This window comes from Trachemys scripta, chromosome 10 (assembly GCF_013100865.1).
Source record: "Trachemys scripta elegans isolate TJP31775 chromosome 10, CAS_Tse_1.0, whole genome shotgun sequence".
NCBI classification, from domain to species: domain Eukaryota; kingdom Metazoa; phylum Chordata; order Testudines; family Emydidae; genus Trachemys; species Trachemys scripta.
In genome coordinates this window covers 58,904,551-58,929,861 of record NC_048307.1, presented here as the reverse complement: position 1 = coordinate 58,929,861, position 25,311 = coordinate 58,904,551, and the positions used below count along the sequence as shown (strand labels likewise).

General features: G+C 44.0%; 2 protein-coding genes across 5 annotated transcripts in view; one reads left to right on the top strand and one right to left on the bottom strand.

The window, feature by feature from the left end:
* Positions 1-15,604, bottom strand: part of ADAM10 (ADAM metallopeptidase domain 10) — a 112,369-nt gene extending 96,765 nt beyond the window's left edge. The window contains exon 1 of the mRNA XM_034783194.1: positions 15,300-15,604. Coding sequence (XP_034639085.1) covers positions 15,300-15,354 — 55 coding nt within the window. The 5' untranslated portion in view covers positions 15,355-15,604. The remainder of the gene's footprint in view (positions 1-15,299) is intronic.
* Positions 15,605-23,796: 8,192 nt separating this feature from the next.
* The window catches only part of MINDY2 (MINDY lysine 48 deubiquitinase 2), a 104,743-nt gene continuing 103,228 nt past the window's right edge, over positions 23,797-25,311 (top strand). For 3 of the 4 annotated variants that reach the window (XM_034783300.1, XM_034783299.1, XM_034783301.1), the window contains exon 1: positions 23,797-24,501. In XM_034783300.1, coding sequence (XP_034639191.1) covers positions 23,803-24,501 — 699 coding nt within the window. In that variant the 5' untranslated portion in view covers positions 23,797-23,802. The remainder of the gene's footprint in view (positions 24,502-25,311) is intronic. The other variant, XR_004647372.1, reaches the window with a different exon arrangement.

Genomic DNA, 25,311 nt, shown 5'->3' with positions numbered 1-25,311 from the left:
GATGTAGGTTTCATTTTTACAAAGTACACACTATACCTTTTTAAACAGTGATTTATTTTGAAAACTTTTCAGATTAGTTTTACAGCTATATCAGAAAATGAATGATTGGTTATTTTATTTACCATTGGTAAATGAAGCAGATATTTATGAAGTCATTGGAAGGTGAACTATCTCCAATTCAACAGACTAATCATTAATATTTGGAGGACTTTCTTGCCATGCTGTATTAGGAGAACATCACTAGACAGACATTTAAATTGTTTTATTTAACTAAAATAACAATGTTATGTATTTTAACAAAACAAGCAGCTGAATTTTTGAATTTAGTTAAACATTCAAATTTTTTAAAATCAGGTTTGTTTTTGTCAAAATTGTTTTACAAAAATAGTTAAATAAAATATTAAAAAAAATTAAATCTACTGTCAGCCAGGTCTACATGAGAAACTTAAAATATTGGCTTCTGCAGCTAACTCAGTCTTCACCTTCATTTTCCTGTTTGTTCATAATCTGGAAAAGAAAAACAAGTTTCCCTGCTTTTTCAGGTCCCAAACAATTTCTCAGTTTAGAATGAATTAGTCCAAAGGAAGAAAATATTCTTTCTACACCGGCAGAAGAAGCTACTGCTGTTAAAAGTGAGATTATCACTTCAATAGTCTCTGAATCCAAGTGCTTAAGTGACTTCCACTAGTTCACTGGTGGGACGCTCTTTAAAACATCATCAGCAAACATATTTCTTGAATGGTTCTTATTCCCAAACTGGGTCTCTTTTACGGCATGCTGCCATTATAGATTTTCCCTTCTAGTGAGAGAATGGTCTAGTAGATCTCAAATCAATGAAGGCTATACTCAGAAAGACCTCAAGACTTCTGGAGTATGCTGCTCAAACAGTTTCACTTTTGTTTCTACTGCCTGTCCCTCCCTTCTCACATTTATCTCCAGACTTCTCTATTTCGCCCCCAACAATCTTCTATTCATTGAACTTTTTGAAACTTTGCGCTTTTAGAGAGGGGTAAGGGATTGACTCTGTGTACACAAATTTGAAGAGGGACAACAGGGTTGAGGTCTGTTATTTCTCACCTCTATACATTTATTTAAAAACATTTTTGCTGTTAACAAACATGTTATCTCTGGAGAGACAAATCCACAGTTTGAGAACTGCAAAACAAAGTGTCTCTGATGGTACCTTCCAGACTGAGCACTAAGTCCTATTGGGTCGATAGAAAGATTAACCTAAATAATCTATACAGAAGCACGTGGAACCGCATAAAATTGGGTCCTTAACCCATGAACTATCGGAACTCATTTACGAAACTTTTCTTAAACATTACATGAATATATTGTCTCATACTATAGAATTAGAATTTATAATCCCTATTCCATGATGAGATCTTTGGGCTATAATGTATCTTAATTAAAACTATCTTTAGATTGATTTTTTTTGATAAAATGCTTTTTGAGGAAAAAACCTGTTTTTTTTTTTAAAGCATTGATTTTTATCCACCCTGCTTTCCTTACAGTAAGTGTGGATCTTTCAGATGTACTGTCCACAGATTCCACTCTGGTCCATGCACACAAGATTGGAATCTTTTTGAATAGCAGTATCCATTGGAGCCCTGCCTGTGTCCTAGGTGCTCTTACCACCCACGCTTATAGCCAAGGGCATAAAGAGTAGAGTAGGCTCAAGTGTCACTTGGTCCCCTCGCCAATATGGAACCCCAATGGCGCAGAGCTTCAAATTAGCAGGGAAGGCAGTTGGGTCAGTTGGGGACAAGACCTCTTGAAGAATCAGTTACTGGAAGGTAAACATTCTTTGATTGTACAGAGATTCCACATGTGGTGACTATTAAATAGCTGTTTAGTTGCTTGGAGAGGGGTACAAAGAGTTCTATTTGCATAGTTATTGCAGGACAGCCTTACTAACACCATCACTGATTTGGAAGCCTGCACTATGGAATAGTGAGTTGTAGATCGAGCTCTGCGTAGCTGCTCTATATATCCCAGGTATAGGACTATTATCTGAACAGGCAACAGAGGATGCCTGTGCTCTAGTGGAATAAACTCAAATATGACAAAGTGGAATCCTTCTTGACTAATTGATAAAAAAAATATCCATGTAGAGAAACCCACTTCAATAACCTCCAAGTGGATACAGGACAACCTTTGGTCATAGAAGCAAATACCAAGGACAAATTTTTAGGACCAAGCCTACCTAAATAAAAAAAGATAACGCTCTCATTATGTCTAACGTGTGATGCTTAGAAATGAAGCGTGGGAAAGAAAACTGGGAGGTGAATGGACTGATTTGTATGGAATTCTGAAGCCACCAAATGCAGGAACTTTAGGTGCGATCTAAGGGTAACTGTCCTGGTAGAAAGACCATTTACAGGGGACTGGAAGTGAGGGCCTAACTGCTCCTAAACTGATGTTATGGACACCAGAAATGCTGTTTCCCTTTTTAGGTGTCAAAGAAGGCAGGTTGTCAGGGGCTCAAAGGGGAGAGAACCCCATCAATCCAGTTAGTACTATATTAAGGTACCAGGAAGGAAGAAGCTCCCTAACTGGTAGAAAATCCAAGAAATTATTTCAGAAATCTTACCACTATAAGGTGCCAAAATATAGTGTGCCTTGGATAGGATGATGATTTGCAGATATTACCCCTTGATAGACTTTGAGCTCATTGATAGCCCAGTATTGCTGTAACTGGAGCGGTCAATGGCAAAAGCTGAGCTGCCCAAGTAGAAAATCTTTCCATTTGGCCCTATACGTCTGGTTGAACAAAGATTTCCTGCTTTGAAGCAAAACTCCAGGTTCAACAGTTTCTCCGTGAACTTCAGCCAGCCAGCATGCAGGCTGTCAGGTGTAGTGCTGTTTCTAGATGCAGAATCTGGCCTCTATTCTAGGAGACTAGAATCAGGCAGAACTACTAAGGCGACAGTTGCTGTGGTCATAACAGAACAAAATAGGCTCAGGACCCAAAGAAGGGATGGTAGAAGCTAAGTTAACTACATCTTTACCTTGATATAACGCTGTCCTTGAGAGCCAAAAAAAATCTTACCGCGTTATAGGTGAAACCGCCTTATATTGAACTTGCTTTGATCCACCGGAGTGCACAGCCCTGCCACCCCAGAGCACTGCTTTACCGTGGGATTAAGTAGTGGGAATGAAAACTTTTGTCTCTGAATTCTAAGGGCAATTTCTGCACTCAGTTGTAAAAGGGAGTCTAACTCCTGCTTTAACAGTCTCATGAGAGGGGTCTCTGAAAAGGGACCTGAGGGGGTACTTAAAGAATACTGCTTGGCAGTTTGCTATCCTCCTTTGTAGGCTTGCAAATGAGCAGACCTTCCAGCCAAAAACGTCTAGATTTTTAGGATCCTGATCATCAAGGGTGGAGTCTGGGAGACCTTGCTGCTTTGCCTTCCTTTAGGCCGCTTGTACTGTCAGGGAGTCAAGTGCAGAATGCTGGTAAGAGTATTTGAGCCTTTAGCTGGAACCGGATACCTCCAGTCAGCACCCTTGCAGATAGCTGGAATTGCCTTGGCAGGTTCGTGTAATTCCTGATTTATGTGAATACATAGCCTTCCTAATGCTGCTGTATTAAGGATACCCAGGGGTTTATGGTACTTCTCTTGAGGTAACATCTAGTATTTCTGCCATCCTTTTCATTTGGTCTTGACAGACCTTGAACTCAAACAGAGGCTACGATGCAGGACTGAAGGCTTCTCTGGGGAAAGAAAAGGCTATAGCAAGAGGTGCTGGGTACTCCAGCTCAGAAGAGTAATGATCATCCCCACTGTCCTTCTCTTGACCTAACAGCTGCAGATGAATTAGCTGAGAAGTTTGGGACTCTGAATCTGTCTCACAGGTGAATGAGATCTGACCCTCAATACAAATGAGGATGCTGACTTTCTGGAGCAGAGTTTTATACCCCAAGGGAACCAAGTATAACCATAGCTGACATGGATAATGTGAGGAAGGATGCATGAGGGAGACGAACTAAAGTGCTCCCTAGATCTTTCTTAATACCCCTGGGGGGAAAAAAAACCTCTGGATTCACTCCAAGACTCCCATTGTAACACCCCCAGGGAAAACAGAGGCTCTTCCCCCACTTGTGTCCTCTGCTCTGCTGAGGAAGATGAAAAAGTAAACTGTTACAAGGGAAAAGGCAGTCCTATCTGACATGCCTTGTTTAAGGCATGGAGATGTCAGTACCAATGAGACTCAACTGGAGACACATGGGAAACAAGAAGCTGGGAGTTTAGCAATAACTTTCCTTAAACACTTTCAGCCAATTGAAAGAAACTGGTTTGATGCCATGATATTGAAGCATCAACTGGTAGAGAGGTGACCAACACTGGTACTGTAAGGGAAGCATTTGATGCTGAGGCTCTGGGCACTGAACTCAGTACTGAGTGCAGCATGGTCTTTACAATCATAAAGGAACTATTGGTGCTATCTTGCTCTGATTATGGCTGTTGACAGAAGAAGCCTAAGGAAAGCTGTGGCTTATGTCTCCTGCATGCTGTTGGGTAACCTACACCTAGCCCCTTCCCTTGAGTGGTGGTCTTTCCTGCCCCTCTGGGACATGGACAACAAATGGGGTGAGTAGTAGCAGCAGCCAGGGAGTCTGGAGTGGATTCACTGCTCACAAGGGCATTAGCTGGAAGAGACTGACCTGTCTGCTGAGGATTCTCAGGTCTCCAAGTCTGTGGAGACTTGCATAGACTTCTCAAGTAGTAGGAGCTTGAGTCTTGCCTCCCTCAAGTTCCTTCTGTGTACACTTCAAGAAGGAACAATACATATAGCAACACTTCGGTACATTTTCCTCATGAGATACAGAGAATGCCTATCATTAACAGGTGTACAATAAAGTCAAATGAGATACTGTTCTTAACCCTGGTTGCTTGGCGTCTACCTGGCATGGGGGAAGGAGGGGAAACTTAGGCAAAAGGAAACAACTACAAAGTTTGTGTGGGTGTCTAAGCCATAGGCAAAAAAAACCTCATTAATCAACTCTATTAACTACACTAACACTAATTATGACTATAACTAAAAGTCTAGTTCACACAGTGAAAGGAATGAGGACTTTGCAAAGGGCTCCATCTCACTCACAGATGGGCAGAAGGCAGTAGTGGTTGAGCTCGCTCCAAAGGCAAAGGTGCAACTCCAGACAGACACATTGTTAAAAATAATCTGATCTTGCATGCATGGGGCACATATGCACCACGAATGGAATCTATGTAGACTTGCAGGCTCCCTACCAGGCTCCACGTGTCCCCACAGCTCCAGCCAGGGGGGCTCTGCACGCTGCTGCTCCCACCACAAGCACTGGCTCTGTAGGCGCAGCTCCCATTGTCTGGGAGGCACAGATGGGAGCTTCGGGGGTGGGGCCTGCAGGCACGAGCAGCGCATGGAGCCCCCCTGGCTTCTCCACCTAGGAGCTGCAGGGACATGCCGGTGGGAGCACGTGGAGCCGGCCCAGGTAAGCACACCCCCACCCCAGCCCTGAGCCTCCGCCACACCCAAACTGCTGCTGCTGGCCATGGGGCTGCCCAACTCGGGCAGCCCCTGAGCCAGCACTAGTGGCTGCAGAAGTTATGGAGGTCACGGAAAGTCATGGAATCCATGATTTCCGTGACAGACAACGCAGCCTTAAACATAAGACATGACACATGGCTCTGTGTCACAAATGTTGTTCCAAGACAGGTGAAAACTTGCTAGCATTAATTACAGAGGTCGTGAAATACGGTAAAGTAGTAACAGGGTAAATTCAAAGACTGGGCAGGAATACAGAGGGCAAGAGGAAGGGAAAAGTACTAAAAATAATTTAAAATATTATCACCACATTGTTAAACTATGTTCAGTGTGCATCCATATGAAAAACTTTCACCAAATTTATAAACCCCAATAAGTGACATTTTTGTTAATCCTAATCCCCAGGCTCCCTATTTCCCTCAAATGTTTTTTTTACTTTCAACCATTTTCCTAGGTCTACATTTAGTATCTAATTGACTACAGAAAGTGACTAAGATAGAGGTATAGCACAAAGAGACAGCAAACAACTCTCACACAGAGGTAGGGGGTGACAAGGTAGCTTCAAGCCACCTTTGCACCCTCCTAATTCTGAGCTACTGACGCGTAACAGACATAACTAGAGGATTAAATTACAGTAGTTCAGCCACTGGTTACCTATGGGCACCATCAGTACAGTACTATATGCTACAGCTTCACTCTTTTCTCCTAGTATTTATGGGAGGAGAGGACATCTGTGACGGTCTTCCTCACTTCCCAGGCTGGGAGAATTCCTCCCTGGGCAGATCCAGATTTTAGAGCTCCGTTTCACCACACTAGCCCTTCTACCTGGCTTGCGGGTGACAAAAGAATCTCACCCATTGTGTTTATTCATCTGTAAAGCTCTTGATAGAGGATATATTATGATACATCATGGATGTTTGGTGGCCTATGAAAAATGAGTTGGTAGTCACGCTGTTCCTAATAAATAATCCTGCCACACCACACAGTTACTATCACTGACCACTCTGTAATCAATCCCAGCAGAGGTGGTAGAGAAGTCCTAGAAGTAGTCCTTTCATATCACGATTGAGGTACCTTGGCAGGGTGGTCTGAAGTTTGCACAGCTGTCTGTGGTACAGTACAGCCACAGAATTATGAACACCTCAGGAATGGAGGTTGTTTGTAACTCTGAAATGTTCGTAATTCTGAACAAAACGTTATGGTTGTTCTTTCAAAAGTTTACAACTGAACATTGACTTAATACAGCTTTGAAACTTTACGCAGAAGAAAAATGCTGCTTTCAACCATCTTAATGTAAACGAAACAAGCACAGAAACCGTTTCCTTACCCTGTCAATTTTTTAGGTTTTTTTTTTTTAGTAGTTTACGTTTAACACAGTACTGTACTGTATTTGCTTTTTTGGGGGTCTCTGCTGCTGTCTGATCTCGAACTTCCAGTTCCAAATGAAGTGTGTGGTTGACCAGTCACTTTGTAACTCTTATGTTCATAACTCTGAGATTCTACAGTACTTCTTTTGTACCTATACCACATCTCTCGCCAGTATTACCTGCAACCTTTCCAGAACATTAAACTTACCACTGAATAAAGTGGGAAGTATGCCAGATGTTTGAGGAGAAATTAAATGTGAACATGCTCCCCCCACTTATACTTCACCCAAAAAACTGCTTTATGTGGAAAGTTATGTGATAAGCTTATGTTAAGATATTACAAGTGTTAGCCCAAATAGTTTCACTGAAACAATGCAAATGTCATATATGCAGGTGTGACTGCAGCTGAAAAATTGCAGCATTGTGCACGCACATATTTAAATTAAAAATTGGGCCTCTATCTTCCTTTAAAAATTGGACTTATACTGATAACTGTTCTCTCCTACTTTAAACAGTGGCACTCACCTCAGTAGTTTCTCTGGGACGCACCATATGTGCCCACAACAATAATTAGCGATGACTAGGACTGCAGATTTGTCATGGTATTTTTTGATCAAAAAAACTGATCACAGCAAATTCAGTAAGTCACAGGATACTACATTTACTGTGACTGCTCCAGATTTGATAAAATGGCCCTCTTTGCCCCCTGAGGGGGAACTAGCCATCTTTCACCCCTGGCACAACCCTAATCCCTGCCCTGTGTGGAGGCAAGGCCTGGGGCAGGAGCTGGAGAGTTAGCCTAATATGTGGAGGTGGTGCCCTGCTCTAGGCATTATGAATACGCGTTACACAACCCAAACAACAGAGGGGCAGGCTGGCCAGACCTGAGCAGCTCTGTGACCTGGTATGTCAGGTCACAATACAAAGAGCAGGGAGCAAGGCCCAGGCCCACTGGACAAGAGATGATGCTGCAAGATAATCACAGACAAAAAAGCAATAGACAAAGAGGAAAATCTCGCTATCTATGACATTTTCCATGGCATGACAAACCTGCAGGCCAAGTGATGACCCAAATCTGTGGAATTTTATTCAATAGTATATTGAGTTAAAGACATGAGTAAAGAAGTAAAACTAATATCACTAAACAGTTTACTATAGATTTCAGACGCTAATAATTAACATTTATAGTTGGTATGATCAGATTTCTATAACACTGGCATGCAATTTCATAGTTCACAAGACTAAGTGGAAAAGTTCCTCACCACTTTCATGAAGATGTTGTAAATCACTATTGTGAATAAAATGCAAGCTCTCATCTGCAAAGCATACAGTAATCCTCATTATAATCTACTGAACTCAAAACTACATTGAGGACTACACAGATTGCTTGATAGTAAGACAAGTCTTACTTTGAAGTCAGTAGCTCAAACCCAATCCAAAAAAGCCAAAAGTCATTACAAAATCTGATGTATGATTGACAGGCTATTTGAAACTGGTTAACAGTCCTCAGCCTAGTTCCTACAGGACAGCTGTCCACATCGCAAGAGTCATCATTGATTGGCAGCTTTGTAAATGTCAGCACAGGGAGTGAACTACTCATCACTAGAGAGATTCTGTCTTCAGCTGAAGACAGAGGTACATTAGAGAAGACGTGCAAAAAAAATTTGTAACTGGACTGGTAAATGTTAATGAAAACCTATTTGCTCATGTGAAGATAACATTTAACCCTCATCAAGGTGAAAGGTTGAACAGAATTTTACAAAGCTGCAGTAAGAGGGAAGCTTGCATTGCTGGTTCTTTTTTTCGAGCTAAAGAGAACTTCCGTATTCTGCACTGTCATGCTGCTTTCTCCAGTAGAAAAGATAAGAAATCTCTTAAAGGGACACAAACATTTCTTTTTAGCTTCTAGTGTTACTGTTAAAGTTTAAGGATACGTCTCTGTAGAGCTGGCATGTAGAAAACTGGGATATAAATCTAGTGCTCTAAAATGCCATGCTCCAATTGGCCATGTGGACCCTGCTACTGTGCACTTAAAGTTCCACATACATTTTCCAAGAGCACTGTAGATTTACACCCCATCTTGCCACATACTAAGTGGCTGTATAGACAAGCTCTCATATTACTGAAAGAGAAAAGTATACTTTCAGTGTGTTTACTTTATACTTAGTGTGCTATCAAATGTAGTTTCATTGTTTCGCTCTGTGTGTGTGTGTGTGTGTATGCCCTTCATATAGAAACAGGAGAAAAAAACAAAAAATGTGAACTTAAAATCATAGTTTCCTAAGAATTAGCAGATGGACTCTGACAAATATAGTACCTGAAGCTACCTTTAACTCATTTGAAACTGATTAGAGATTTCAAGTTGATAGTGTTCCCTCACAATAACAAACTTTTTAGATAAACCTTTGTGAAAAAAGATTTCATATATTATTTCCCATATAAGTTTGCATCATACTAGGATTAAGAGTGACTTTTAAGACTCATACTCAGGTGTTGCTTCTAAGGGCTTGTCTACACCTACATTTTATAGCGCTCCAGACTTGCTGCAATCAGGGGGGTGAAAAGTCACCCCCCTGATTGCAGTAAGTCTGAGCGCCTTAAAGCACTAGTGTAGACAGGTTCCCAGTACTGGGAGTGCACGGAGCTAATCTCTTGTGGAGCTCTCTCCCACACTTGCACTCCAAAGCGCCGCCATGGGAACATTCCCACGGCAGCACTTTGACGTTTCCAGTGTAGACATACCCCAAATTCCTTCTCCCCATCACACACAAAACCCTCTCACATGAGGTTGGTGATGCTTTAAATCCTAGCTGTCTGGCTGGGGGTATAGATTAGAGCGCAAGTGCCACTTTTGTTCGGGCTGATAACACAACCGCTCTGCAGTGAGGATGCAGACTAAATCTCTTAAAATGCCAATAGTCCTCCAAAGGTCTTCCCACAATTCCACCCACGAGCCCACAAGGACAGACAAGTTCTCTCACAATTCACTGCAAAAGAATCAGAGCAGCTCAGCTTACCACAGCACAAAGAAGCACGGACTGTACCCCCAGAAGTCCTAGTGACATGAGTGAACACAGCACTTGTAAGGATATAGTAACTCAGGTATAGCTTTGTAGTATGGCTCACAATTGGACGAGGCCAATCCAGATCCTCAAACCCGTGTGCCAATCACACAGGTTAACTTTACAGGCCAGAAGTAAACCCAGGCCCATTTTTTATCCCACAACCAGAAAGACGGACTGTATTCAACTCCTTTGAAGACTGGAAGCAACTCCTTTTGGAACTCATTAACATTTAATAGTTGCATCCTATTTCCTCACAGAAAACTGGTATAGCGGTGTATGCTAAATGTCAAGAACACCTCCCCACCCCGCATCATTGACTATTGCCTTGCTTGTGAATGCAACAGTAGTGTAAGTCACTGAATAGTCCCTGAACCAAATGTCTCCACAGTGCTGTGATGTTGCACTCCATATGATTTTATGAAAATATGCTAATGAATGTGAATATAACGTAACTGGAATATGCTTCATGCAAAAGGTCTCCTGTAAATTATAATTACAAAGCTTATAATCTACTGAGTGTGTTCATCCTATTTGTATGAATGCATCATTCTTGTATCTGAAACTAGGAATATAAAGCACAACTCTGACGTCCTATTGTAATTATGCAAAGTGTGGGCCATGAATGGCAGTTTAGAATCTTGATGGCTGCCATTTACTAGGACAATTGACTGTAGATGGCTTTGTTTACATACAAGCCTTCCTATGTAATAAAGATAACGAAGAAGGTCTTACAGTGACATGTGACCATGTTGCCTAATACTGAAATCCATCTTAAACCTGGTGCTTTTCCATTTAGAAGGAAGGGGGGGAATCAGAGAGACAAAAGATTCCCGCCTTGGGCCAAAGCTATAAAAGGGGATGGAACAGAAAAAAAAAAAAAGGAGGTTCCAGTCGTGAGAAATCCCCCTAGTTACCACCTGAGCTAGAGCTAACAAGAACTGTACCAGGAGAAAGGATTGGGCCCAGACTAGGAAGGAGTCCAGTCTGTGAAAGAGGCTTACTGGAACATCTGAGGATGAGCGTTTATCTGTAATCAGTTTCCTAATGTATTAGGCTTAGACTTGCGTGTTGTGTTTTATTTTGCTTGGTAACTTACTTTGTTCTGTCTGTTATTACTTGAAACCACTTAAATCCTACTTTTTATACTTAATAAAATCACTTGTTTATTGATAAACCCAGAGTAAGTGATTAATACTTGGGGGAGCAAACAGCTGTGCATCTCTATCAGTGTTATAGAGGGCGGACAATTTATGAGTTTACCCTGTATAAGCTTTATACAGAGTAAAACTTATTTATTTGGGGTTTAGATCCTATTGGGAGCTGGGTGTCTGGATGCTGGAGACAGGAGTACTTTCTAAGCTGTTTTCAGTTAAGTATGCAGCTTTGGGAGCGTGGTTCAGACCCTGGGTCTGTGTTGCAGCAGAATAGCCTTACCTGGCTCAACGAGACAGGGTTCTGAAGTCCCAAGCTGGCAGGGAAAACTGGCTTAGAGGTAGTCTCACCACGCCAGGTGACAGTCCCAAGGGGAGTCTCTGTGACCGAACCTGTCACATGCTCAATTTACCTTTTTGAACTGTACATTAAAAATTCTTATAGGCAGTAAGAGTAATTGTAGCTGTGTCAGTCTCAGGATATTAGAGAAACAAGGTGGGTGAGGTAACAGATCAGAAGAACTCCTCTGTGTGGCTCAAAAGTTTGTCTCTCTCACCAACAGAAGGTGGTCCAATAAAAGACATTACATTACACACCTTGTCTTTCTTACAGCAATAACTAATTTCAGAATTCCAGTTTCTAACTTTTAAGTTAACCAAGATTTATCTCTTAAAAATTCTCAACAGTTTTAGGTGCCAGAAGCTAGCAAGTCTGCATCTCTCTCAAACAAATCCCCAACTGATTCCACTTCTTCCAATTATGAAAAAAGGATGTATATGCTAATTACGCTAATCCTGTAACTGCAGAGCTGGATCACTTGTTTTCTGAATGCTACATTTACTCAGCTGAAACAATTTAATTTGCTAACAGAAAGTGGTCTAACTTCAAGACAGGCTTTTCACTAAGCTCTGTAAGTGTAGGCGATGCCACCTGTACTGACAGGAGAGTTTATCCTGTATAGGTAAGTATTCCACTTCCTCAAGAGGTGGTACCTATGTTGACAGGAGAAGCCTCCCATTGACATAGTGCTATCTAAACGAGGAGTTAGGTTGATATAACTGCATTGCCCAACGACGTTATACTGACATAAGTGTTTAAGGATCAGGGCCTATATAAACTTATGTATATATGTTTGTAGGAATGGGTCTTGATGTTATTAATTAATAAGCGTATTAATAATTACAAAGGATCATAATAAGGACATTTCAATAATCATTTTGCCCTAGAACAATTTACAAAGTGACAGTACTGTACTTTTTAAAAAAGTGGAACCCAACCAAAACCAGTTGTCACTGGATACTGAACATGTATCCAGTTTAAGTGGTTTTCTAAACAAACTGTGTGTCAAGCAAGGTGGAGCCATTTAACTCAAGGTGATTTGTCAAATGACTAACAAAAAATAAAAAAGATATTCATTTAAATCAAGTTAAGGCTTTCAAATCAGTTTTACAAAATTTGGGTTACTACTACAGTTTTAGATTACAATTTATAATTAACTATAAATGTTGCTCCTTTTTGTGAGGGTACTGATAGATATATTTGAATTTTACAGAACTGTTGTGAGCAAAAAACCCCAATACACTGAGAATTAACGACCTAATCTTGCTAATACTTAAGCAGGTACATTCATTTCAATGCATCAAGGCTAGTGTATTTTACTGAAAGCTTCTTTTAGTGGCATAAAACCGTTATCACTTACAAAACTATGAACTTTTAATATGCACACATCAACATTTTAAGAAGTATTTAAGCACTCTGAGGGTGGGATTTTCAAAATCACCTAAGTGGCTGAAGAGCATAAATCCTAATAACTTTGGACTGTAAACACTGATGGAGGACCACTTTCTTGTGTAAATTGGTTATACTGGAAGGTGGTATTGGTTGCATATGGAGCATTGGCAATTTGTTTCTCAATTTTGTATGAGTTTGTGTTTTTACCTTTGTCAATTCACTTTTTACATAGTTCTCTTTGTATGAGTTTGTGCTGCTTTAACAATTATAATAAGGTTAAACTACAAAAATAACTACAGCACATCCACTGTAAAATGAAAAGTAAACCAACATGAAAATTTAAAAAAAAAAAAAAAAATCACCAATAAAAATAATTTGATTTTTTTAAATATTTGTATCTTCTATACCTCCAACATATAATGCAAAACTGAGAATGATACCGGATCCACGTCACATGCATCACTGGGGGGAGAGGGGAAGGAATGGATACCAACACCAATCCCAATATGTTACTTATCCTGCTGAGGATTATGTTTACACACAAAAACATAGGCCACAAGTTTTATACATTTCCCAAACCTATAAAAAATATATATAAATAGGACCCCATTCCTCTTTCACTGGCTAATCTGAATATGAATTTCTAAAATAAAATTGACAGCTCTGGACCTAAAATTTGCATCCTGTGACTTTGCTTTTGTACATTCTAAGTTTACTCTTAGTGTACTTAAAGCTTCCTATTGAAAGCATTATTTTACTTTTAAGAACAGAGGATGAGCTATCTCAAATGCTCCTAGTGTCAGGACAATTTAATCAATTTATATAAAGTGTTGAGGAAAAACCCTTGAATAGTACTCCAAAACATTCTTGTTTAAAAATGTCATGTCCTAATATTTGCAAACTTACAGGAACATTAGTAGAAAAACTTGGTCTATATTCTGATCTATATAAAGTACTAGATACTGCAGTATTAGTGTGTGTTTTGACAGCAAACTGGGTTGCTTTCTCAGCTCTATCTTAGAAGTATTTTTCTGTTGGCTTTGCCTAAAAAACTATGCTCTGAAGTTTTCATGTAACTACTTCAAAATCATTTTATTACAATTCATCCAAAATGCCATCTTTTGCACAATCCCATTAATACTGAAATGTACAGAAACAGAACTCAAACAGAATAAGTGCCAAACAAGCAGAAGTCCTTATCAACTACTCCAACCACCCCTCCATCAACTGCTTCAGTTATGCTGCTGTTAACCCTTCCATTTCCAGAGTCATCCAAAACAAAACAAAACATACACACACAAAACAACCAACCACCCTCCCCATATATCTTCCTAATTCCAAAGTGCATTTCATAGCCACTATAAAAATTATGTCAAAAGCAACAGCGCTTCTTCCAAGGCTAAGGTTCCCTGGCTTGGGACAGAGTTAAGCCCCTAGCTGTAACTACAGTCCCATTCCAGGAAATCCCAACTCTTATATTCTATTTCCCCAGCAGAAAAGGGAGCTCTAACTTCTTTCACTAACCATACTTCCGCCTTTAAAACCTCAAGTGACCTCAAAAACTGGGAAATTACTACATAGAAACTGGAGCTTTAAGAAGTGTTAAACGGCTAATCATCTTCCCAGACCTCTAAAACATAATAGCTTTCAACTTTCAACCACTCTACTTTCTCTTGAAGATTTCTTCCTTTTGGGGGTGGGATGTTCTAGCTACTTTACATCTTTTATGTGCCTAAAAGTAGTTTGGTGAGGTTTACTGCATGCCTTGTTGAGGGGGAAAGACGATTCACCAGGCAACAACCACCCCCATGCTCTGCTGTTTGTGCGCCTTGTTCTCTCTCAAACACAGACCATCTTATCGCTCCCGTCACACAACGGGCGGGGGAGGAAGATTTAGAGAGAATAACAGGGAATGAACCTGGGCAGTCACAGATCCTGAGGTCATAAAGCAAGTCTCAGGGGACGAGGGGAAGGGAAGTCAGACCCAGCCTAGGAACCGCGGGGCAGAAAACAAAACCCAGCGGAGGGATTTTTCGGGGGAGGAAGAGGAAGAGGAAGAATTCAGCCCAGTGACCTGCGGGGAGAAGAACCACCGGGAAGTACGGGGATTGGACTCAGCCCAGTAACCGGGGGGGGGGGGGGGGAGGGTAGAAAGAGCCCGTACAGGAAGGATTGGATCCGGCCCAGAAATCTGGCGGGGAAGGGAAAGAGAAGCGCCCCCGGATCTAACCCAGGCCTGACATGCGGTAACTCAAGGGAAGATCCCGGGAAGCGGGGCCCAGATCCGCTCCAAAGACGGGAGCCAGGAATTAGAAGAGGCCCCGGGCTCCCTTCGAGGCTATAAATGAGGGAGACGCGGAGCGCCACCGCCGGCCTCGAGCACTCCCCTCACTCGCCCCCAACAAGGAGCGGCAGACACACCGCGCGGTGCCAGGCCCCGGCCAGTCCCTACCTCCGGCTCCGGCCGCCAAGGAGCAGATCAGGATTATCGCCCCCACCAGCACCATCTTCGCCTGACCCAGGCCCCGCCGCCGCTTCCTCCTAACCGCAGCGCATCCGCTCCGGCCAGGGACTGGGATCGGGAGGGGCGGCTAGGCGCTTCCCTTCGTTCGGCCGCCGCACAGGCAGACGCTTCCGCCCGCTCCTCCAACCGTCAACTCGGCGGCTCGTTCCGCCTCAGCGCCCGCCCGGCAGCGCGCCCCGCTCCTGGAGCCACAGCCACTCTATCTCCGCCGCCCTCCCCCCGCGCGACGCCAGCACCAGGGAGGGGCGGGGCTCGGGGACACGCCCACAGCGCGCGATCGGCCACACCCCGCCCCCACACTCAGACCCGCCTCCTCCCACGTGGTACAGGGAGCCACCGAGCCAGAGCCAAGCGTCGGGGCGTTGCTGGAAAATAGTGTTCCTGCTGTCTTAAAGGGACAGCGTCTCCCCCCCACCTTCATTGTTCAGCAGCATGCATTAGCAGCGCACTGTAAAGACCACCGCTGCACCGACAAAGGTGCCGCGCAAGGTGCAAACTGCAAGCAGACGCTTACTCCCCCTTGCCCAACTGGACAGCCTCTTTCTCCCAATACGCGCCTCCCCTACATTCAGCAGGAGCTGTCTGGAGGAGCAGAGCTCCCGTCAATATTTTCAAAGCTCCTGGAGTTAGAGTGACCAGATAGCAAGTGTGAAAAATCGGGACGGGGGTGGGAGGTAATAGGAGCCTATATAAGGAAAAAACCCAAATATCAGGACAGTCCCTATAAAATCGGGACATCTGGTTACCCTACCTGGAGTTTTTAATAGCATGGGGGTGGAGGTACGGGAAATACTCTTAAGAATTTAAGCCCTATCTTACAACCCACAATGAAAGGGGCTTCCTCAACTAAAGCCAGATCTCTGTAGGCGATTGATCGAATTACCTTCTCCCCCGCACTTTTGGTGCGTGACGCCTCCTGAGTCCCCATGCTATTCCTCCTCTTGCCTTTTTCCCTGGGCAAACGTGGCTAGGCTTGATTCCTCGCTTTCTGATTCTGCATGTAGAAACAATAGGCCCAAGAGTTAAGGACCCCCTTAGGAAGAAAGGCATATTGGGTCAGACCCAATATGTGCTCCAGTATCCTGTTTCTAAGTAGCCAACACCATGTGCTCAATGGGAAGGTGCAAGAAACCCCAGAGGCAGTGCTAGCCCGCTAGGGGCCCTATGCAGGAATATTTCCTTCCCCTCTCCAACACATAAAAAGCAAATATGGAAGGCCCCCCTTGAGCTGCTCAGGGCCCTAAGCAATTGCTTAATCTGCTTTTGCCTAGTGCCTGCCAACTCTTCTCCACAGTAGTCAGACAGACCCTCTGACAGCAATTCCGGGCCCCAGGGCAGAATAGTCAATGGGCCCCCACACATGCACAAGCCGCCACAAGGGTGCAGTCCACCTGACAATTGGGCAATTCTGCGCCTGCGCTGGCTGGTTCCCAGCAAGCTGCCAGCTGCACTACTGGGCACACTCTTCCAGCACAGCCAGGGCTTCTACATGCCTGCCCCGTAGGGTTGCCAACTGTCTAATCCAGAAAACCCAAAGACCCTTGCCCTGCCCCTTCCCTGCAACCACGCCCCTGTCCCACCCCTTCTCCAAGGCCCCACCCCCAGCTCACTCCATCCCCTTCCCTCCATCGCTTGCTCTCCCCCACCCTCACTCACTTTCACCAAGCTGGGGCAGGGGGTTGGGGTGCAGGCTCTGGAAGGGAGTTTGAGTGCAGGAGGGGGTGAGGGTTTGGGCTCTGGGAGGGAGTTTGGATGCGGGCTCTAGGCTGGGGCAGGAGTTTGGAGGGCAGGTGGGGAGCAGGGGGGCAGCACTTACCTCAGGTGGCTCCCGAAAGCGACTGGCACACCCCTCTGACAGTGGCTCCTAGGCAGGGGGCGCAGGGGGTCTACATGCGCCGCTGCCCGCAGGCATCACCCCCGCAGCTCCCATTGGCCGCGGTTCCTGGCCAATGGGAGCTGCAGAGTCAGCACTCGGGGCAGGGGCAGCGCACGGAGACCCACTCCCCAGGGGCCGCAGGGATGTTGGTCGGCCGCTTCCAGAAGCGGCACGGAGCGAGAGTGGGCAGGCAGGAAGCCTGCCTTAACCCTGCTATCTGCCAGCCCCTGAACAATTGCCCCCTTTGCTCCCCTCTCCCCCGTCGTCGGGCCTGTAGACAGATATTCAATAATTTTATTTTGATTAAGAGCTCATCTTAATAGTAATTAGAAATTGGCTTAAACCCTGAAGCATAAGGCTTTATAGCCCTTCAAAAAATTTAGTATTGCAACTTTGGATATTCTTTTTGTGTTTATAAAAGTCCAAGCCCTCTTTCAACCTTACTAAATTCTTGACCTCAACACATATGTGGCAATAAGTTCTGCACTCTAATTGCACATTATGTGAAAAAGTATTCATTTTTATCAGTTTTACATTTGTTGCCTTTCAATTTCATTGTCCCCTTGTTCTAGTGTTATGTGGAAATGCATGGTAAAACTATGGAAGTCATTGGCACAGGATATTACCGAGGCAAAAATTTAGCAAGGTTCAAAGCGGAATTGGACATTAATATGAATAACAAGAATATTGTAATAATTAATGCTAAAATAGCAAGTTTTGGAAGGGACCTTCATGATTCAGGGTTTAACAGTCTTCTCACAGTTTTCTTTGGACTTGACTAACCTAAATAATTTTGTGTCATCTACAAATTTTTCCACCCCTTTTTTCAGGTAATTAATAAATAGATTAATCAATAGTGGTGTTTGTATAGAAACTAGAAGTATTCTCATTTTAACCTACAATGATGAAAAATTACCATTTATTATTAGTCTTTGTTTTCTGTCTCTTGGCCAGTTTTTGATCCATGACAATACTTTACTTCTGACACCAGGAGTATTTAGTTTCTTTAGTAGTCTTTTATGAGGACCTTGTGAAAGGGCTTTTTAAATTCTAAATAAATTGTCAGCAACTTCTCCTTTATCCACTACTTGATTAACCTATTTGAAGAAAATAATCCTTCTCCATTTCCTTCCTCATGTCTTCTTTTTCTCTTTCACAATCAATTCCACTACTTATTATTCCTCTTCACATCCATCACCTCTGCATTTTCAATCTCCAGCTTTTCCAACTATGCTCTTGGAGAATGTGGGAGTTAGCTGTATTAATTTTATGAATGTTATACATATATCTCTGTGGGCTAGGTGGTTATTGTATTGCTAGCTAAAGAGTAAGAATTAAACCAGTTTTAGGCTATGGCTACACTGCAGCTTTAGTCAACATAAATTATGTTGCTCAGGATTGTGAATTAGCCACCCCGAGTGACATAACTTATGCCATCTTAAGTGCCAGTATGAACAGTGCTATGTCAGCCGGAGAGTTTCTCCCGCCAACAAAGCTACCACCACTAGCATGGGCTGGAGTAATTAAGCTGATGGGAGAGCTCTCTACTATTGGTTTAGAGCACTTACACTAGAGAGCTTACAATGGTGCAGCTATGCTGGTGTAAGCTCTCTAGTGTAGCCAACACCGTAGCCTTATTTAGCTTTGCAGGAAACAAAAATCAATGGCTGTAGACAGCTTCGATAGCCAGTACTCAAACAGCAAAAGAGGTGAAAATTCCTTTGAGGTTTATCTTCACTAATGTGGAATCAGGGTATGATCCCACAAGAAGGTAGGGTAGATTCCAGCTTGACACTCCAGGGCTTTTGAGGCAGGAACTCTCAACAAAGAGCTTGAAAGTGGTTAAAAAGCTGAGCCTGAGAAGACAAAGTCTCTGCAGAAAAGCAGACTACAGCTTGGTCCTCAGGAAAATGAGGCAGAGGTTACCAAGGCTAAATCAGGACTAACTGGATGCGGCAGGTGCTAAATTTAGGTAAGACAATGTATGTTTAGGCTTTTGTTGTTTTAATCCTTTTTTGCTCTATTTGTTATGTTCCTATGAATAAATAATACTATATTTTGAACAAGCTGTACTCTGTCTCTGTATTTACAAACTGGTCACAGCTCCCAGAGAGAAGACTTCAGTAGGGGCCAAAGACAGTTGGACCTGCTGAAGAAATATGGTTGGTAAACGGGGTGCTGTAACTTGGTGATTCCATCTAAAAGTTAGGTGAATCACAGGATTCCAACTCAGAGAAGTTATAAGTCTGCCACTTGAAAGAGGTGCCCAAAGAAAGACTGAGAGAACAGACAAAGGTATAGCTCACTCCAGAATTGTAACACTCTTAATCTAAACATGTAACCTACTGTCAAATTTCAGTGCTAGTCTCAGATTTATATGCAAATTCTATTGTTGGGTTACTTTGCCAGTTTACATTCAAACTCTGCTGTCAATTTAGAATGTCCCTATAAGGCAGAGCCGTAACTAGCTATTTTTGCGCCTGAGGCAAGAATTTAAAATTGCGCCCACCCCACCCCCGCTCCTCTGGCAGTGCCGCCCCCCTTTGGCTCCTCTGGGCGCGCTGTGGCCATACTGCGCCCCTCCCCCCATGCTCCTCCAGCCGTGCACCCCTGGCTCCTCCAGCTGCACCGTGCCGTGCCCTCCCTTGGCTCCTCCGTCCGCGTCCCCCCCTTGGCTCCTCCACGCGCGCCGCGTCCCTCCCTTGGCTCAGAGAAGCAGGGGCAGAGCATTCGGGGAGGAGGCAGAGAGGAGGTGATTGCGCCCCTCCCTTTGTGCGCCCAAGGTAAGTGCCTCACTCGCCTCGCTCTTGTTATGGCACTGCTATAAGGTAACATAAAATGCTGCTGGATTACAGCGAAAGATTTGCTTACAGTTCCTGCTTTCAGGTTACAGTGAAACTAACACATTTGCATGCAACCTCGGTTGTTAGGTTACAGTGCTACTGTCAAATTTAAATATAACCCTCTCCCCACAACTCCCTCAGGTTACAGCACATTCTGTCTGACTTCAGAAATGGTATAGCATTTGTCTGATAGTGCTGTTATTTTTTTGACCCAATGAGAAAATTATCAAGAAAAGTCAACAATAAGCAATTTATAAAAGTGTGTAATTGTTTATATGCGCTTCTATTGAAAAGTTTTTTTAAAAAATAGAGGAGGACACAATCCATTTTATAGTTTGCTTTTCAGATGTTGTCAACTATATACTAAAACATCAAACTAATATTTAAATTTTAAAGCTTTGAACACTTGCTTTTAGTTACTGTTGTCTTGGCAAAATAGTAGAATATTTTACAGAATAAGTTACAAAGGCTGAGTTACTTTTGAATCAAATGGAAGAGTTGTCTGTAAGAATTATTACATGAGCATATACACAGGAAGGGCTAGGTAAGTTACAAGAACTTCCATTGCTTCACAGGAAGCTACTCATGCTGAAGTAATTGTTTCCAAAGACTTTAAATAACACCAAGAGAGACCGAGGGATTTTGAGAGTGAGAAACAAAGACAGATAAAGCTGTGGATGTGGTATACCTAGATTTTAGTAAGGCATTTGATATGTTCCCGCATGATATTCTTATAGATAAACTAGGCAAATACAATTTAGATGGGGCTATTATAAGGTGGGTGCATAACTGGCTGGATAACTGTACTCAGAGAGTTGTTATTAATGGTTCCCAATCCTGCTGGAAAGGCATAACGAGTGGGGTACCGCAGGGGTCTGTTTTGGGACCGGCTCTGTTCAATATCTTCATCAACGACTTAGATATTGGCATAGAAAGTACGCTTATTAAGTTTGCGGATGATACCAAACTGGGAGGGATTGCAACTGCTTTGGAGGACAGGGTCATAATTCAAAATGATCTGGACAAATTGGAGAAATGGTCTGAGTTAAACAGGATGAAGTTTAACAAAGACAAATGCAAAGTGCTCCACTTAGGAAGAAAAAATCAGTTTCACACATACAGAATGGGAAGAGACTGTCTAGGAAGGAGTACGGCAGAAAGGGATCTAGGGATTATAGTGGACCACAAGCTAAATATGAGTCAACAGTGTGATGCTGTTGCAAAAAAAGCAAACATGATTCTGGGATGTATTAACAGGTGTGTTGTGAGCAAGACACGAGAAGTCATTCTTCCGCTCTACTCTGCTCTGGTTAGGCCTCAGCTGGAGTATTGTGTCCAGTTCTGGGCGCCGCATTTTAAAAAAGATGTGGAGAAATTGGAAAGGGTCCAGAGAAGAGCAACAAGAATGATTAAAGGTCTTGAGAACATAACCTATGAAGGAAGGCTGAAAGAATTGGGTTTGTTTAGTTTGGAAAAGAGAAGACTGAGAGGGGACATGATAGCAGTTTTCAGGTATTTAAAAGGGAGTCATAAGGAGAAGGGAGAAAACTTGTTCATCTAGCCTCTAAGGATAGAACAAGAAGCAATGGGTTTATCCTGCAGCAAGGGAGGTCTAGGTTGGACATTAGGAAAAAGTTCCTAACTGTCAGGGTGGTCAAACACTGTAATAAATTGCCTAGGGAGGTTGTGGAATCTCCATCTCTGGAGATATTTAAGAGTAGGTTAGATAAATGTCTATCAGGGATGGTCCAGACACTATTTGGTCCTGCCATGCGGGCAGGGGACTGGACTCGATGACCTCTCGAGGTCCCTTCCAGTCCTAGAATCTATGAATCTATAAGAGTATGAAGAAAGTAAATTCTTACCTGCCCCTGCCTCACAAGTCTATATCAACCCTTCATTTTACAAACTCACATTTTTATCTCAGTTGGGGATTTTGCTTAGTATTCAATTTCATTCATAAAGTGACATTAGTTTTTTTAATGATGGTTTACATTAACCATACATTTATAACATTTTAAAGCATAGATGGTTAGCAAACGATAATGCATACCACTGAAAATATATAGAGAAAGGAAAATAATTCCCTGGAACTGAGATGGTCTTTAATATTTTACGGATGACATTTCTACCAGCTTCCTGAGATCCCTGATATTGATAGGAAGCAAGAACTTTGCGAGGTTTTCATCTTGGTTATGTTACAATTCCTTTTGGAAAAACATAATAGTCCTTTGGTCCTAGTCAATAGCTATTAGCCAGGATGAGCAGAGATGGTGTCTGTAGCCCGTTTACCAAAAGCTAGGAGTGGGCAACAGGATCACTTGATGATGACTGTTTTGTTCATTCTCTCTGGGGCACCTGGCACTGGCCATTGTAGGAAGACAGGGTAATGCGCAAGATCAGGGGTTCTCAAACTAGGTGACCCATCAGGGGGTCACAAGCTGTCAGCCTCCACCCCAAACCCCGCTTCATCCCAGCATTTATAATACTGTTATAAATTAAATATACTGTTTTAATATATTTAAGGGGGGGTTGCACTCAGAGGCTTGCTGTGTGAAAGGGGTCACTAGTACAAAACTTTGAGAACCACTGGACTAGATGGACCTTTGGTCTGACCCAGTATAGCTGTTCTTACGTTCTTTGTTAGGCTCAGGAAAGCACCTGCACTGTTTCTTTAAAAAGGCTGTGACCGGAGCCCTCTGCGCAGGTCCTATGCCCCGAGTTTCAACTTCCTGCAAAATAGTGAGAGGTGATTGCAAATGTAACTGTTGTGAGCCCAGATTCCTTTTCGCTGCAGCAGTGTGTGCTGCCCGCTCCTAACACGCTATTCCAGAACTCGTGCAGGGCTTGCAATGAATTAAAAGGTCTTAAAAACTATCTAAGGCACATCTCATTCACACAGCTGTATTGTGCCTTATATTTGTTCACAGACATCATTAGCAAAGTAACAGAGTAACTTGAGACTGAAAAGCAAACGGTTGGTCCGGGGAGATGAAAGCGGCTATTGGCTTTGAAAGGAAAATGTGGATCTTGAAACACACACACACACACACTTCAGCCTGTATGATAAAATGGAGAACCCGAGATTAAGTCAGCAAATTGGATATTGCTTGGGAATAGGGAGTCGGCTTTGTAGTTGTTTTTTTGGCTTACGAAACAGGTGCCTGCCCTGCGCATCCTGAAGGCGCTAGCCATGCACACAATTACATGGTGAATGTCCAAAGGGATATTGCAATTACCACATCCGAAATTGTCAAGCCGGGCTGGCTAGCGCGTTCCTCCTGCGGCTGGGCCGAGCGCGCGCCCCCTGCTCTTAGCACCCTCCCCACCTGTTCCCTCGGGCTCGCGCCGCTGGGCCGCGCGCAGTTCCTCGCCGCTCCCTCTCGGACTCAAACCAGTTGGCGCTGCGTAACCTGCTTCTCGCGCCCTTCGCTTCCTTGGGCTCGCGTCGCTCTTGGCCCGCCACCGCTAGCCTACAACCAGCGCCTCGCTCCGCCCCTCCCCAGACTCAAAACAAGCCTCTAGGCCGCGCCTCTCCCATTCCTCGCGCGCGCTCCCCACCCCAGCGGCGATCTGAAGCTGCTCTCCTCCCACCTACACGTCCTAGGGGCGGCGCCGCGGGGCGGAGCTGTTGCCGCTGTCATGGCGTCCTGGGCGCTGCTGGCGAAGGAACTGCCTCTGCGGAGCCAGTAGAGAGCTAGGCGGGCCGGCCATGGAGAGCTTGGCGCAGCCCCCGCCGCCCCCGGGCGCGCTGAAGCGGGGCGGCGGGGGCGCTGCGGGCCGAATCATCCTGGAGGGGTCAGTGGAGGAAGAGGCGGCGGCTAACGGGGGTAGTGGCAGGGATGGACCCATCACTGCTGAGGAGGGCGGCGGACAGTGGGGTCCTTCCCCTCTGCTTCTTCCCCCGCCTGCTGCGGGCCCCGGGAGGGACTCTCCATCCGCGCTGGGGTCTCCCGTGTCTGCCACTGAGAACCGCCGGTCCGCTGCGGACTGCGCGGAGCTAGCAGTGACTGAGAGCCCTGAGGGGGCTCCTGCCTTGGAGAGCGGCCCCGGGGAGGCCGGCAGCAGCGGCGACCCCAGCCCCCCAGAGGAGGAGTCGCGGAGCTTGGACTCCCTGGAGTCCTTCTCCAACCTGCACTCCTGCTGCCCGAGCAGCTCCGAGCTCAATAGCGATGCCGAGGAGGTGGCGGCGGCGGCGGCAGCGGAGGGCAAGGCCCCGAGCCCCGGAGGGGATGGGCCCACGGCGGCGGCTCAGCTCTTGTCTGCCTCTAAGGAGCGCTTTCCCGGCCAGTCGGTCTATCACATCAAGTGGGTCCGCTGGAAGGAGGAGAACACCCCGATCATCACCCAGAACGAGAACGGGCCCTGCCCGCTGCTGGCCATTATGAACGTGCTGCTGCTGGCTTGGAAGGTATCGTATCCCCCGGGCCGGGAGTAATTGACAATGTCCTTAGCTGTAGAAACGTACCTGAGGCTTCGCGCAGACACAGTTACAGTGTCTGTGATAGTGGAGATACGCAGAGACCCGCACTACATATATCTCACTTTGTGTTGTGATTTGTATTGCTCTGGAAACGTACAAGATGCTTCACAAACCTAATAACTATTATTGTAGCCTTGGAAACATGCACAGCATTTCTGTGATCACAAATCTTTATACAGTAGTGTGGAAACATATACGCAGCTATTTATGTTAGACCTATTACTACAGCATTAGAAACTACACCTCTTAAACGCAAGCCTATTATTGTTTATATGCTTTATATAGCACTTCTCATACCAAATGCTGGGAAAGTGCATGGGATCTTGCAAAACAGTTCTATTATTTGTGACTGGCAATATAGGTAAGACTGTGTTTTACAAAGTGCTGTTATTACTTAAATAGCAATAGTAATGTAGATGGTGCTTCACAAAACAAAAGCATAACAATGATATATTACTGGAAATATGTGTAGCAGTCTACTAAATAGAAATCTATTCTACAAATTCATGGTGATAGGAGCATACACAACAATTTGCAAAAAAATAACCTGTTTTCAGGAGTGCTAGGCCTGTATACAGTTCTTTATAAAATGCAAACCTATTATTGCTGTTTGGCACATTGATAACAGGCATGGTGCTTTACAAAGCACATACCTAATAATAATTACTCGGCTGTAATTGTATGAAGCGTATTGTAAAGATCCAATATTATTTAGTATTATATATGCCAAGATTGTGC